General features: G+C 44.3%; 1 protein-coding gene across 1 annotated transcript in view; it reads left to right on the top strand.

Moving 5' to 3' along the window:
* The window catches only part of EIF2D (eukaryotic translation initiation factor 2D), a 118,678-nt gene that overhangs the window by 101,299 nt on the left and 1,950 nt on the right, over window positions 1-15,429 (top strand). Inside the window, exons 12-13 of the mRNA XM_063955170.1 lie at window positions 4,234-4,329; window positions 14,854-14,974. Coding sequence (XP_063811240.1) covers window positions 4,234-4,329; window positions 14,854-14,974 — 217 coding nt within the window. The remainder of the gene's footprint in view (window positions 1-4,233; window positions 4,330-14,853; window positions 14,975-15,429) is intronic.

The following is a 15,429-nucleotide window of genomic DNA, read 5'->3' as shown; positions in this document are numbered from 1 at the left end:
GGATCAGGAGGGTGATGGTAAGCCTAGTTGCTGTAGACTGACCGCACATCTGGGTCTGTTTTCCTCTAAAGTTTTTCAGTTGGCTATAATGGCTTCGCTTTTGTAACAAAGCTTTTCCAGTTTCGGAAGCTAAAGGCTTTTCTCTCTCAGTAGTCTGTACTACTGTGTGATGCAAGGCTAAACACCAGTGTCACTTGTATCTCCGAGACTAGAAACTGTATCTTGTGGTGTGAACAGAAAGGTTATTACCTCCCTGGTTTTGTCTTTATTGACTTTCAAGGGGGTTTGGAAACCTGTTTTCTCTTACGTCCCAGGGGATACTGGGAATCCATTTAGTACCATGGGGTATAGACAGGTCCACTAGGAGCCATGGGCACTATAGAAGTTTGATTGTGTGTGCTGGCTCTTCCCTCTATGCCCCTCCTACCAGACTCTGCTTAGAAGATGTGCCTGGAGGAGCCGGTCACGTCTCTGGAAGCTCCCGAAGAGTTTTCTACATTTATTTTTAAAGCTTGTTATTTTCAGGCAGAACTGGATGGCACCAGTCTGCCTGCTTCGTGGGACTTGGGGGGGGGTACTAAGCCGGCGTCCCGGTTAGCGGATCGCCGGCCATTATGGCGGCATGAGGGTACAGAGACGCACGGCTTCTACACGGGGCGGCCTGAGTCTCCTGACTAAGTACACTCTAGTGTACACCGTACCCAGACTGGCACTACAGCCATAAAAGGGGAATGTCTCCATGTAATCCACACAGACACATAAGCCAGTATAAAGAAGAGCGGGAAGACAGCGCACCATTGAAGGGGCGGAGCTTACTATGAGCGTATCCAGCAGCTCACCAGCGCCATTTTCGCTACTGCAGCTGACACAGACGCTGACTGACAGGGGCCCGCAGCTCCTCCGGAAAGCCTCCAGTTTACCTCAGCGGTACCAGGGGGGAGCGGTTTACTAGTGTACTAAGTCACTAATCTAGGTACTTAGTCTGCGTCCCGGCTAAGCTTGGCATTAGAGATAAGGGCGCCGTATGCTGGTTCCATACTCTGTGTCTCTCTGGAAGGCTCTTTGTCGGTTAATTGTGCTTTTAACCTTTTCCTGTGTGTGTGCTGTCAATACTGCAGTGTGTCGGGCAAAGACCGTGTTTCATGTAAGGCACAGTGTTCCTCTTCTCCAGGGGGGTTCACTAGTGTGTACTCAGTGTAGGATCCCTTCCCAGGCTAGTGGGACAGAACCAGCATGGCTGGACTCTATTAGGGGAATGATTTACTTAATACTTAAGACAGTCTATGGGTGAGTTTATGATAAAGGACTCAGTACCCAGACCAGCGTCTCAGTTCTCTACCATTTGTCCGCAAAAACGTACTTTGGTCTATATCCTGTGTTCTGACTCTGATAATGAAGGGTCAGAAATGGAGGAAGGTGAGGTGGACATAGAGGTAGGGGTGGGTACTCTGTCGCAAGCTGTAGAGGCTCTCATATATGCTATCAGAGAAGTTCTAAATATCCCTGATAAGGTGACAGAGTAGAGTGAGGAATCTTACTTTAATATTAAGAAAAAATCCTCAGCCACTTTTCCTGTGTCAAAGTAACTAAATACCCTGTTTGAAGAACCGTGGGTTAATCCTGATAAGAAATGTCAAATTCCTAGGCGGTTATCATCATCTTTTCCTTTTCCTCCTGAGTATAGGAAAAAATGGGAAAATCCACCGATAGTGGATGCGTTCGTCTCCAGGCTCTAACATAAGATTGTATTACCTGTCCCTGGTGCAGCCTCCCTAAAAGATGCAGCTGATTGCAATATTGAGACTACACTCAGATCTTTGTATACTGCTGCCGGGGTGGCTCAGAGACCCACTATAGCATGTGGGTGGATTACAAGAGTCATTGCTAAATGGTCAGGTAATTTAATTGAGGGGTTAGACACCTTACCTCAAGAGGAAAATTGTTTTGCTCCTGCAACATATACAAGACTCTGCAAACTTTATAGTGGAAGCCATAAAAGAAATAGGTTACTTGGTTCAGTAATATTGTTGGTTCAGCTATTGCTATTCCTGTTTGCAAGTTTGGCTAGCATAGCTTTCCTCTTGTTCTGGTTTTGCTGGTTCGAATTCTCACCACTTTACTATTCTATATCCTTCTCTCAAAGTTTGTCCGTCTCCTCGGACACAGTTTCCTAGACTGAGTCTGGTAGGAGGGGCATAGAGGGAGGAGCCAGCACACACAATCAAACTTCTATAGTGCCCATGGCTCTTGACTTCTATACCCCATGGTCCTAAATGGATTCCCAGTATCCCCTACGGACTACGAGAAAAGGATTTACCGGTATGTAATTAAAATCCTATTTACAGTCTCGTTTTGTATGGGTACTGATTTTGGCCCTCTGAATTTTTGTTTTAGCGGCATTTGGCTTGTCTTCCAAAAGTCTGAATTCTTTTTTCACAGTTTTGGCACCATGAAATCTTCATCTGCTCCTATTGGCTCTCGCACAGATTTATTTTCAGTTCTTACATTCAGCGAATCCTCCATTTGTTACTTCAGAGCTGTTTTCCGTTTCACTATTGCCTTGACTCTGCGTGTTCCAAGTTAGAAATTTGGTCTTCTAAACACCTTTTCTTGTCTTCAGGACAACAAAGTGGTTCTCTGTACAGTTCCTATGTTCCAGCTGCTACTTGTTTAGGCCTTCCTCTTCAACCATTAAATGTGATTTATTTTATTTTTTTATTTTTTTTCCGGTTTCTTCTCAATTGACAATTTCCCAACACCAAAATATTCCGGATATTTGTAGCCAAGCTCTGCTAATTGTCTAATGCAAGACTTCTTCTGTTCGCTGCACAGATTCTTTGCTGTTCCTTTACGTTACATAATGGTGCTTATCAATCACACATTTCAGATTCTGGCTTCCAGCAGCGCCTACTTTGGGCGTACAGTTCTCTGGTCAGGCAGTCTGAGTATTCCCTCCCCTGGCAGCAGCTGTTGAACATCCCATGATCCAGTTATCCCCAGCCTTGCTGAAAGAGAAAAGAGGATTATTGGCCATTTACCATTGCAGCCTTTTCTCTGAAGCAGACGGGGAACATTGTGTTCCTTCCCTCACGCTCAGTTGAGCAGGGTTTGGTATTTGACGCTCTTTTCCCTTCTGGTTTGGTTGAATATTGGAACAGTTTCACTGGGTTACTGCTATTCCATTCCGGACTCTTTTTTTAAAGAAGTATTGGAATGATGAGGATGCAGGGGGAGGAGCTTGGGTTTAAAGCATTAACTGCAATCCTCATGGTCCAGTGTTCTCCAGCCTGCTTCAGAGAAAAGGGTTCAAAGGTAAGTGACCAAAAATCCTACTTTCTCCATGGCTGTCACATGCCAGACCTTATTCAAACGTTACTGACAAGATGGTGAGTCGATGCTCTTCCATTGCTTAGCTATTAGACAACGAGACTCATTTCAAATGTGCAACGAAAGTTTGTAATGTTTGCATGTTTACTGAGGCTTTCTATTGGGCAGCCAAGTAGAAAAGACCAAGGTGATTTATTCTAAGGGGTTGTGTTCCGGATCCCGGCGGTCAACATGCATATGCTGGGATCCCGGCCTCCAGAATGCAGGCGGGGGGGCGAGCGCGATGAAGCCCCTTGTGGGCTCACTGCGGTCACCACGCTGCGGGGTCGGTGACTCGTTGCGCTCACCACAGGTTCTATTCCTACTCTATGGGTGTCTTGGACACCCACCAGTGGGAAAAGGCCTTGGGCCCCTGGCGGCCGGGATCGTGACGACATCCCATTCAGAGGTACCTTAAAACCGCTGATAGAAGACAAGCAATGTCATCCCAAAATCGAGCAATCTTAGTGCATGACCACCAAATGCAGTTTTAATATTACAAATATGTAACAGTTAGTAGTACTCAAAGCCAGGTTTTTAATGAGGATTTTTTTGTTTTTTTATTGCAGATGAGTTCAGTAATTTATTTTGTGTGCTAACAAATGAATAATGCAACGTTTTCATTTTCATGGCACTTAAATCCACCTTTGTTTGAATTTATAGTTGGTGGAGCATGCATTGCAGGATTAGTCACCATCATTGTATATCAGTATATAAATAACAACATTCTTAATGCAGCACTATTCAACTGTAGCTGTATAACAAGTGTCTCCTTCTATATTTCAATGGTGCATTGTGATAACGTTTTGTAGTGAGTTTTCACTCTGCATGTAAATGTATTACTGAATTATTATTTTTCCTTTACAGCTTTGTGACCGTAAACCCTATTATATGTGATTGCCTGCTGGACAAGTCGGAGCAAAATGACATTTTACTTCTAAAGTGGGATGATCTAGTGACACGGTACAGTCCAGAACTTGCTATTTCCCAATAGAAAATTGCATTTCCGTATGCACATGCATAAAACATAGTTACTGTATGCTCGTTCTCTAGTGTCCCAAGTGGTATAATGCTGGACTTTGTGAACAGCCCCGTTGCTCTTGTACAGTTTGGGAAAAGATATCCCTATATAGAAGGAGAAAGGGCAGACCTACTGGATTCACTTCCCATGCTTGCCATATCAACAAAGTTTTTTTTTTTTTTCTCTGTGTATTTTATAATAAATACTATGCAAAGATTGAGAAAAGAGCTTGGTATGGGGCACACTTGAGCAGAATAGTTAGTATTAAAACTTAAATTTTATTACCAATTAAACTATTACAGTATTAACATTACAAATGGTTACACAATACCCTATATTACCATACTATAATTTGCCCGTGGCTTCTCTCACATGGATGTCTTCTAGAGAAAGAAATGGTCTCCATAGTTCATAAACAGTCCTTAGAGTTGTATTTCTCGTCAAAAATGTATATTTCTCTAACGTCCTAGTGGATGCTGGGGACTCCGTAAGGACCATGGGGAATAGACGGGCTCCGCAGGAGACTGGGCACTCTATAAGAAAGATTTGGTACTATCTGGTGTGCACTGGCTCCTCCCTCTATGCCCCTCCTCCAGACCTCAGTTAGATTTCTGTGCCCGGCCCGAGCTGGTTGCACACTAGGAGCTCTCCTGAGCTTCTAGAAAGAAAGTTTAAATTAGGTTTTTTATTTTACAGTGAGACCTGCTGGCAACAGGCTCACTGCATCGAGGGACTAAGGGGAGAAGAAGCGAACCTACCTGCTTGCAGCTAGCTTGGGCTTCTTAGGCTACTGGACACCATTAGCTCCAGAGGGATCGACCGCAGGACTCGTCCTTGGTGTTCGTTCCCGGAGCCGCGCCGCCGTCCCCCTTACAGAGCCAGAAGCATGAAGATGGTCCGGAAAATCGGCGGCAGAAGACTTCAGTCTTCACCAAGGTAGCGCACAGCACTGCAGCTGTGCGCCATTGCTCCTCATACACACTTCACACTCCGGTCACTGAGGGTGCAGGGCGCTGGGGGGGGGGCGCCCTGAGCAGCAATAATATCACCTTGGCTGGCAAAATAACCACAATATATAGCCCCAGAGGCTATATACGTGGTAATTACCCCTGCCAGAATACAGAAAAAAGCGGGAGAAAAGGCCGCCGAAAAAGGGGCGGAGCCATCTCCCTCAGCACACTGGCGCCATTATTCCCTCACAGTTCCACTGGAAGGAAGCTCCCTGACTCTCCCCTGCAGTCTACACTACAGAAAGGGTAAAAAAGAGAGGGGGGCACTAAATTTGGGCGCAGTTTAATACAATAAGCAGCTATAAAGGGTAATAATTCAGTTAGTCCCTGTATTATTATAGCGCTCTGGTGTGTGCTGGCATACTCTCTCTCTGTCTCCCCAAAGGGCTTTTGTGGGGTCCTGTCTCCTTTAAGAGCATTCCCTGTGTGTGTGTGCGGTGTGTCGGTACGGCTGTGTCGACATGTTTGATGAGGAGACTTATGTGGAGGCGGAGCAGATGCCTATAAATGTGATGTCACCCCCTGCGGGGCAGACACCTGAGTGGATGGATTTATGGAAGGAATTACGTGCAAGTGTCGACTCCTTACATAAAAAATTTGACGACATGCCAAATGCGGGACAGCCGGCTTCTCAGCTCGTGCCTGCCCAGACGATTCAAAGGCAGTCAGGGGCCCTGAAACGACCACTACCTCAGATGGCAGACACAGATGTCGAAACGGATACTGATGCAAGTGTCGACGACGATGAGTCAAATTTAATGTCCACTAGGGCCATTTGTGGCATCATTGAGGCAATGAAAGAGGTATTACACCTTTCTGATATAAACCCAGGTACCTCAAAAAAGGGTATTATGTTTGGGGAGAAAAAACTACCTATAGTTTTTCCCCCATCTGAGGAATTGAATGAGGTGTGTGAAGAAGCGTGGGCTTTCCCCGATAAAAAATTGGTGATTTAAAAAAAATTACTAATGGCGTTCCCTTTCTCGCCAGAGGATAGGTCATGTTGGGAAACTCCCCCTAGGGTGGATAAAGCGCTCACACGTTTGTCTAAAAAGGTGGCACTACCGTCTCCGGATACGGCCGCCCTAAAGGAACCTGCTGATAGAAAGCAGGAGGCTATCCTAAAATCTATATACACACACACTGGTGTTATACTGAGACCAGCTATTGCTTCAGCCTGGATGTGCAGTGCTGCTGCTGCTTGGTCAGATTCCCTGTCGGAAAATATTGACACCCTAGACAGAGACACTATATTGCTAACCATAGAGCATATAAAAGACTCAGTCTTATACATGAGAGATGCACAGAGGGAGATCTGCCGGCTGGCATCTAGAATAAGTGCTTTGTCCATTTCTGCTAGGAGAGGCTTATGGACTCGGCAGTGGACAGGAGATGCAGATTCTAAAAGGCACATGGAAGTTTTGCCTTATAAGGGTGAGGAGTTATTCGGGGACGGTCTCTCAGACCTTGTTTCCACAGCAACAGCTGGGAAGTCTGCATTTTTGCCCCATGTCCCCTCACAGCCTAAGAAAGCACCGTATTACCAAGTACAGTCCTTTCGACCCCAGAAAAACAGGCGGGGAAAAGGCGGGTCCTTTCTGTCTAGAGGCAGAGGAAGGGGGAAAAAGCTGCAACACACAGCAGGTTCCCAGGACCAAAAGTCCTCCCCCGCTTCTTCCAAATCCGCCGCATGACGGTGGGGCTCCACAGGCGGAGCCAGGTACGGTGGGGGGCCGCCTCAAGAATTTCAGCGATCAGTGGGCTCGCTCACGGGTGGATCCCTGGATCCTTCAAGTAGTATCTCAGGGGTACAAGCTGGAATTCGAGGCGCCTCCCCCCCGCCGTTTCCTCAAATCAGCCTTACCGACGACTCCATCGGGCAGGGAGGCTGTGCTAGAGGCCATTCACAAGCTGTATTCCCAGCAGGTGATAGTCAAGGTACCCCTACTTCAACAAGGCCGGGGCTACTATTCCACACTATTTGTGGTACCGAAACCAGACGGTTCGGTGAGACCCATTTTAAATTTTAAATCCTTGAACACTTACATAACAAAATTCAAGTTCAAGAAGGAATGGCTCAGGGCGGTTATTGCAAGCCTGGACGAGGGGGATTACATGGTATCCCTGGACATCAAGGATGCTTACCTGCATGTCCCTATTTACCTTCCTCACCAGGAGTACCTCAGATTTGTGGTACAGGATTGCCATTACCAATTCCAGACACTACCGTTTGGACTGTCCAAGGCACCGAGGGTGTTTACCAAAGTAATGGCAGAAATGATGATACTCCTTCGAAAAAAGGGAGTTTTAATTATCCCGTACTTGGACGATCTCCTTATAAAGGCGAGGTCCAGGGAGCAGTTACTGGTCGGAGTAGCACTATCTCGGGAAGTGCTACAACAGCATGGCTGGATTCTGAACATTCCAAAGTCACAACTGGTTCCTTCCACTCGCTTACTGTTCCTGGGGATGATTTTGGACACAGAACTGAAAAAAGTGTTTCTCCCGCAGGAGAAAGCCAAGGAGCTGTCATCTCTAGTCAGAGACCTCCTAAAACCAAAATGGGTATCGGTGCATCGCTGCACACGAGACCTGGGAAAAATGGTGGCTTCATACGAAGCAATTCCATTCTGCAGGTTCCATGCGAGGACCTTCCAGTGGGACCTCTTGGACAAGTGGTCGGGATCGCATCTTCAGATGCATCAACTGATAACCCTGTCTCCAAGGACCAGGGTGTGTCTACTGTGGTGGCTGCAGAGTGCTCATCTTCTAGAGGGCCGCAGATTCGGCATACAGGACTGGGTCCTGGTGACCACGGATGCCAGCCTTCGAGGCTGGGGAGCAGTCACACAGGGAAGAAACTTCCAAGGACTATGGTCAAGTCAGGAGACTTCCCTACACATAAATATTCTGGAACTGAGGGCCATTTACAATGCCCTAAGTCAGGCAAGACCCCTGCTTCAAAACCAGCCGGTACTGATCCAGTCAGACAACATCACGGCAGTCGCCCATGTGAACCGACAGGGCGGCACAAGAAGCAGGATGGCAATGGAAGAAGCCACAAGGATTCTCCGATGGGCGGAAAATCACGTACTAGCACTATCAGCAGTGTTTATTCCGGGAGTGGACAACTGGGAAGCAGACTTCCTCAGCAGACACGACCTACACCCGGGAGAGTGGGGACTTCATCCAGAAGTCTTCCTACTGTTGGTAAACCGTTGGGAAAGGCCACAGGTGGACATGATGGCGTCCCGCCTCAACAAAAAGCTGAAGAGATATTGCGCCAGGTCAAGGGACCCTCAGGCGATAGCTGTGGACGCTCTAGTGACACCGTGGGTGTACCAGTCGGTTTATGTGTTCCCTCCTCTGCCTTTCATACCAAAGGTACTGAGAATAATAAGAAGGCGAGGAGTAAGAACGATACTCTGTTCCGGATTGGCCAAGAAGGGCTTGGTACCCGGAACTTCAAGAAATTATATCAGAGGACCCATGGCCTCTACCGCTCAGACAGGATCTGCTGCAGCAGGGGCCCTGTCTGTTCCAAGACTTACCGCGGCTGCGTTTGACGGCATGGCGGTTGAATTCCGGATCCTAAAGGAAAAGGGCATTCCGGAGGAAGTCATTCCTACGCTGATAAAAGCCAGGAAAGAAGTAACCGCGAACCATTATCACCGTATTTGGCGAAAATATGTTGCGTGGTGTGAGGCCAGGAAGGCCCCAACAGAGGAATTTCAGCTGGGTCGCTTTCTACACTTCCTACAGTCGGGAGTGACTATGGGCCTAAAATTGGGTTCCATTAAGGTCCAGATTTTGTCCCTGTCGATTTTCTTCCAGAAAGAACTGGCTTCACTGCCTGAAGTTCAGACTTTTGTAAAGGGAGTGCTTCATATTCAGCCCCCTTTTGTGCCTCCCGTGGCACCTTGGGATCTCAATGTGGTGTTGAGTTTCCTAAAATCACATTGGTTTGAACCACTTAAAACTGTGGATCTGAAATATCTCACGTGGAAAGTGGTCATGTTATTGGCCTTGGCTTCGGCCAGGCGTGTGTCAGAATTGGCGGCTTTGTCTTGTAAAAGCCCTTATCTGATTTTTCATATGGATAGGGCAGAATTGAGGACTCGTCCCCAGTTTCTCCCTAAGGTGGTATCTGCTTTTCACTTGAACCAACCTATTGTGGTGCCTGCGGCTACTAGGGACTTGGAGGATTCCAAGTTACTGGATGTAGTCAGGGCCTTGAAACTTTATGTTTCCAGGACGGCTGGAGTCAGGAAGACTGACTCGCTTTTTGTCCTGTATGCACCCAACAAGATAGGTGCTCCTGCTTCTAAGCAGACTATTGCTCGCTGGATTTGTAGCACAATTCAGCTGGCGCATTCTGCGGCTGGATTGCCGCATCCTAAATCAGTGAAAGCCCATTCCACGAGGAAAGTGGGCTCATCTTGGGCGGCTGCCCGAGGGGTCTCGGCTTTACAACTTTGCCGAGCTGCAACTTGGTCAGGGGCAAACACGTTTGCTAAATTCTACAAATTTGATACCCTGGCTGAGGAGGACCTTGAGTTCTCTCATTCGGTGCTGCAGAGTCATCCGCACTCTCCCGCCCGTTTGGGAGCTTTGGTATAATCCCCATGGTCCTTACGGAGTCCCCAGCATCCACTAGGACGTTAGAGAAAATAAGATTTTACTCACCGGTAAATCTATTTCTCGTAGTCCGTAGTGGATGCTGGGCGCCCATCCCAAGTGCGGATTGTCTGCAATACTTGTATATAGTTATTGCCTAACTAAAGGGTTATTGTTGAGCCATCTGTTGAGAGGCTCAGTTATATTTCATACTGTTAACTGGGTATAGTATCATGAGTTATACGGTGTGATTGGTGTGGCTGGTATGAGTCTTACCCGGGATTCAAAATCCTTCCTTATTGTGTCAGCTCTTCCGGGCACAGTATCCTAACTGAGGTCTGGAGGAGGGGCATAGAGGGAGGAGCCAGTGCACACCAGATAGTACCATATCTTTCTTATAGAGTGCCCAGTCTCCTGCGGAGCCCGTCTATTCCCCATGGTCCTTACGGAGTCCCCAGCATCCACTACGGACTACGAGAAATAGATTTACCGGTGAGTAAAATCTTATTTTCTATACATTTAGTTATTTTGGACTGTGTTCTGGCATCACACAAAAACTATGGGATGAATTTGAATTGCGTTTTCATTATTGTATAGTGTAGTCACCTAGAAAAATAAAAATTACATCAGGGAGAAGATCAATAAAGTAGACGCTTGACACTCAGCGTGTGTTAGCTCTTCAACTCAAAAATTACTGTATGTATATTAAATAATTTTTTGTGGACATCTATTTCTAGGGACTGTAAATGAACTATGGAGACAAACATTTATCGGAATTTGCACAGGCTCCCCAAGTAATACAAAATCTGAAGAACTATTTCGCAGAAAAATATATTAATCCCTAGTCAGGTATCTTATCTTGACTCATGAAGGTGCAGTATACATGTCAATCCAGTAAATGGCGCACCGAGACAAATACTACATATCATAGTCGCTGGTTATTTTACTTGCAACCGCCACACGTTTCTATAAGGGATGTTCCATACACAGCCCCGTTTGTTTCCCCGGTGGTCAAACGGGACTTATATTTAGTCCTTAATACTTTACCACAACCACTTTTTGAACCTTTGGTGTTGGTGGACATGTTTTTCTCCTCCCCATTTCTTTGGCAGGAAGGGTTTTCAAAACTGGTACCTCTCTCTTTTAGTCTTCCAGGTGCATTATGCTCTATTGAGGATTAAATCCTCATTTCAGCCAAAAGTAGTTTCTCGTTTCTATATGAATCAAGAAATGATGGTTGCAGTATTTCCACATGATGTCCAACTAGATGAAGAGGGCTGTCTTCTGTTTTTAGATGTAGTTAGGGCTCTTAAGATGGATGATCACAGAATCAAGGAGCTGCGTCGCAGAGCCTCTTTGTTTAAAATAATTTATACAAACAAGGACTGGTCAGTCTCTAAGCAATCCTCCCTTAATGGCTGCAATCTACCAGGTATAAATTGGGTCAGCCGCATCTGTACCTGAAATTGTGGGAGCCCATTCCGTTAAAGTTACTGGAGCTTCATGGGTGGCGAGGCATGATGCCTTTGCCTATCATCTTGGCAAAATAACCACCTGGTTTTCAGGATGCCTCTTTTGGATGACAGTTTTGGGACGTCTCCGGTATTCCCCATGGATGGAGGACAAAACAGTATTTTTGTACTTGACATTAAATCCTTTTCTCCAGTACCATGGAAGACACTGGATACCCTCCCTCATGCTCCTTTTTTGTCCTATTGCATTCTCATAGTTATTTTTTTTTCTCCTTATTATTTGTCTTTGTTGTGTTATTAGACCGTGGTTCTCCTTCCCTCCCATTATACTCTATATCAGTTCTTTGACCTTTGTTACTTTAAAACTCATTTCCTGGATGGTTATCTAGGATAGAGAGGGGAGGAGCCAATGTGATAGCATAGCAGTCCAGTTTATAGTGCCCAATCTGCTCATGCCACCTTCTTTACCCCAGATTATTCAGTTCCTACTATGAAATTGGAGAAAGGATTTAACATTAGGTACAGAAATCCTGTTATCTGATACGTTATGTAAAATACTGTGTTTTTCTGAGATGAATAACATATATATAACTGTCATGCTAAATATGTCCCTCACTCTACTGCAATGCGTACCATGTTTGGAAGGAGGCTTTGTGTAAATGAGCAGAAACACTGATTGACAGGTTTTTAAACTTGCTTTGTAAAAATGGTCTGTGTTGGTTGATACAAGGGCAGGGCTAATGATGTCCAAACTCGTATTGTAAGAACAATACGAGTTTGGAATTCCCTGCCTGAGAAAGCAGTAATGGCAGACTCGGTCTATACTTTTAAGAATGGCCTAGATAAATTCCTAATGGATAATGATAGACAGGGTTATGGTGGATAGATCACGTACCATAGTTATAATAAAATGAGGGAATACAACACAACGGCCGACTTCATCAACAGATAAAATTAATGCTGAAAATAATACAGAGTAGGAGAACACAAATAGGGTGAACTCAATGGACGGATGTCTTTTTTTTTCAACCTCAAAAACTATGTACTGTAACTAAAACAGCTGCAGTCTGTATTGTTATTTTTATTAGATATACTAGGAAATTGCCATACAGTTGTATGAGGTATTTCGTTGTCTGTAATTACTTGGAAAAATAAAACAATATCACAGCTATGTCAAATGAAATGTTAGAGTATACAGTTTCCTTTAGAAAAGGTCTTCTTATAAGATCAGTCTAAACTATAGACACTTGCTGGTTAATAGATGTATACAGGTTGAGTATCCCATATCCAAATATTCCGAAATACGGAATATTCCGAAATACGGACTTTTTTGTGTGAGACTGATATAGTGAAACCTTTGTTTTTTGATGGCTCAATGTACACAAACTTTGTTTAATACACAAAGTTATTAAAAATATTGTATTAAATGACCTTCAGGCTGTGTGTATATTGTGTATATGAAACATAAATGAATTGTGTGAATGTAGACACACTTTGTTTAATGCACAAAGTTATAAAAAATATTGGCTAAAATGACCTTCAGGCTGTGTGTATAAGGTGTATATGTAACATAAATGCATTCTGTGCTTAGATTTAGGTCCCATCACCATGATATCTCATTATGGTATGCAATTATTCCAAAATACGGAAAAATCCCATATCCAAAATACCTCTGGTCCCAAACATTTTGGATAAGGGAGACTCAACCTGTATTAGTAATGGTTGTTAGTGGGAAATCACTGGGTTCACCCACAATCAAATGGCACTCTCAGGATGTTAGTATGTAGCCTCCCAATTAAATAGTTTATTAAGCAGGTTGAGTATCCCATATCCAAAATGCTCAGGACCAGAAGTACTTTGGATATGGGATTTTTCCGTATTTTGGAATAATTACATACCATAATAAGTATATCAGGGCGATGGGGCCCAAGTCTAACAACAGAATGCATTTATGTTACATATACACCTTACACACACAGCCTGAAGGTTATTTAATACAATATTTTTTATAACTTTGTGTATTAAACAAAGTTTGTGTACATTGAGCCATCAGAAAACAAAGATTCCAATATCTGTCTGACTCAAAAAATTCTGTATTTCGAAATATTCTGTATTTCGGAATATTTGGATATGGGAAACTCAACCTGTATATACTGTATCTATAGCGACTTAGAATTGACCCCCTGCTCACACAATACTCTTTGGCACACCAGCGTAGTAACACTAAAGTAATACTTGCCCTGTCATGTACAGCTAATGAAGTTTAGTGCAGGATGCATTTATATGTATCCTCCCATTTTTTGTTCATTCCCCAGATCCCATCTCCTCATTTCAGGATATATCTAAACTCTCACCATTTTTAACACCCAGAATTATTTGGCAATGTGTTAATACTGCTGATTGTTCTGGCCTGAAATGACCATAACGCAGCCCACTTCTGTGTCATGGCCACAGCTATCTGTAGCACAGCAGAAGCTACAGCTTCTTAGGGCACAGAGACATGCTTTTTCCAGTAAATAGTTTTCTTACGGCGTGTTAAATGCAAGAGCCCTGGGGATAAATTTACTAAGCTGGGAGTTTTTTTAGAATTGGTGATGTTGCCCATAGCAACCAATCAGATTCTATCTATTATCTTCTAGAAACAGCTAGATAAATGTTAAGTAGAATCTGATTGGTTGCTATAAGCAATATCACCAGATCTAAAAAATAACTCATACCTTAGTAAATTTACCCCCTGCAATCTAATGTCTGCAAGATCCTCACTCGTAATGGTATCCAGTCTATAGATATACACTAAAAAGGTCTACAGTCAATAGGTCGACCACTAATGGTCAACAGGGTCAAAAAGTTGACATGACAATAGTCGACTTGCACATGGTCGATACACTTTTTATTTATTTTTTTCAACTTTTTCATACTTTACCATCCATGTTGGTGATGATGATTGGGAATAGTAACCTGTGCCCAAAGCATGGCGAGCGAAGCAGTACACTAATGGGGATTGTTTGTGGCAGAAAAGTGACAACACACCCCAAAAAAACCCCCAATAAATGGTCTACCGTTTTTGTGTCAACCATTTCCATGTCGACCTTTTGATCCTGTTGACCTTTTGAAAGGCTACCATTAGTGATAGACCTATTGACTGACTGTAGACCTTTTTAGTGTAGATCTAATAATCCACACCCACTCATAATTTACCAAGAGTAAACAAGTGGCCACTTGTACCTTTTTGTGTTTCACATTTAGCATGAAATAAAATATCTGGAAGGCTTTTCTTTTATTTCCTAACTTTCAAGTGCATTATACAGACCGCACACTGTACCACCTATCTGCTGTGTGACTTTCTTCTCTTTGGCTGTTGTCCCAGGTGTTTGGAGAGAATGCAACATTCATACCAAGTGACTTTCCCTGGCTGCTCCCCAGTAATTCGAAAGGGATATATTGAGCCCATTGATATCAGTGTGGCACAAAGGGCATCAAACAAAAAGGTGGCTATCTGTCTTCTGTCCCCAAGCAGCATGCAAAAAGTAACTTTCCCACTATTCCTGGTAGTCCAGGCTGTTTCCATACATACACTTTTGTGAAATTTAGCCCAAATATAGATGATTATCAAACTGTTCCTAGCTAAACTGGGTACACACTGAGCAGTATGTCGTCTGATCCAACGACTTATCGCTCACAATGGCAATATGACACCGCTAGTGACTGTGGGCACTTGCATATTGGGCAGTGTATATGCCCGATATGCAGGTGCCCACGGTCGCTAGCAACATAAGTCAGGTTTGATGTGCTGCATATCAAACTTGACGATATCACTAGCGTCCTGTAGCATGCTTATGAAGGATGGAACATGATTCGTTCCATCTTTCATTAACATCACTCGGCGTGTACCAAGGTTCCGATATGTTGGCTCAACATATCAGCTGGGTACACTTCGCTTGAG

This window comes from Pseudophryne corroboree, chromosome 2 (genome assembly GCF_028390025.1).
Source record: "Pseudophryne corroboree isolate aPseCor3 chromosome 2, aPseCor3.hap2, whole genome shotgun sequence".
NCBI classification, from domain to species: Eukaryota; Metazoa; Chordata; class Amphibia; order Anura; family Myobatrachidae; genus Pseudophryne; species Pseudophryne corroboree.
Note: the sequence above shows the minus strand (reverse complement) of the source record. Positions and strands in the feature narration are given on the sequence as shown.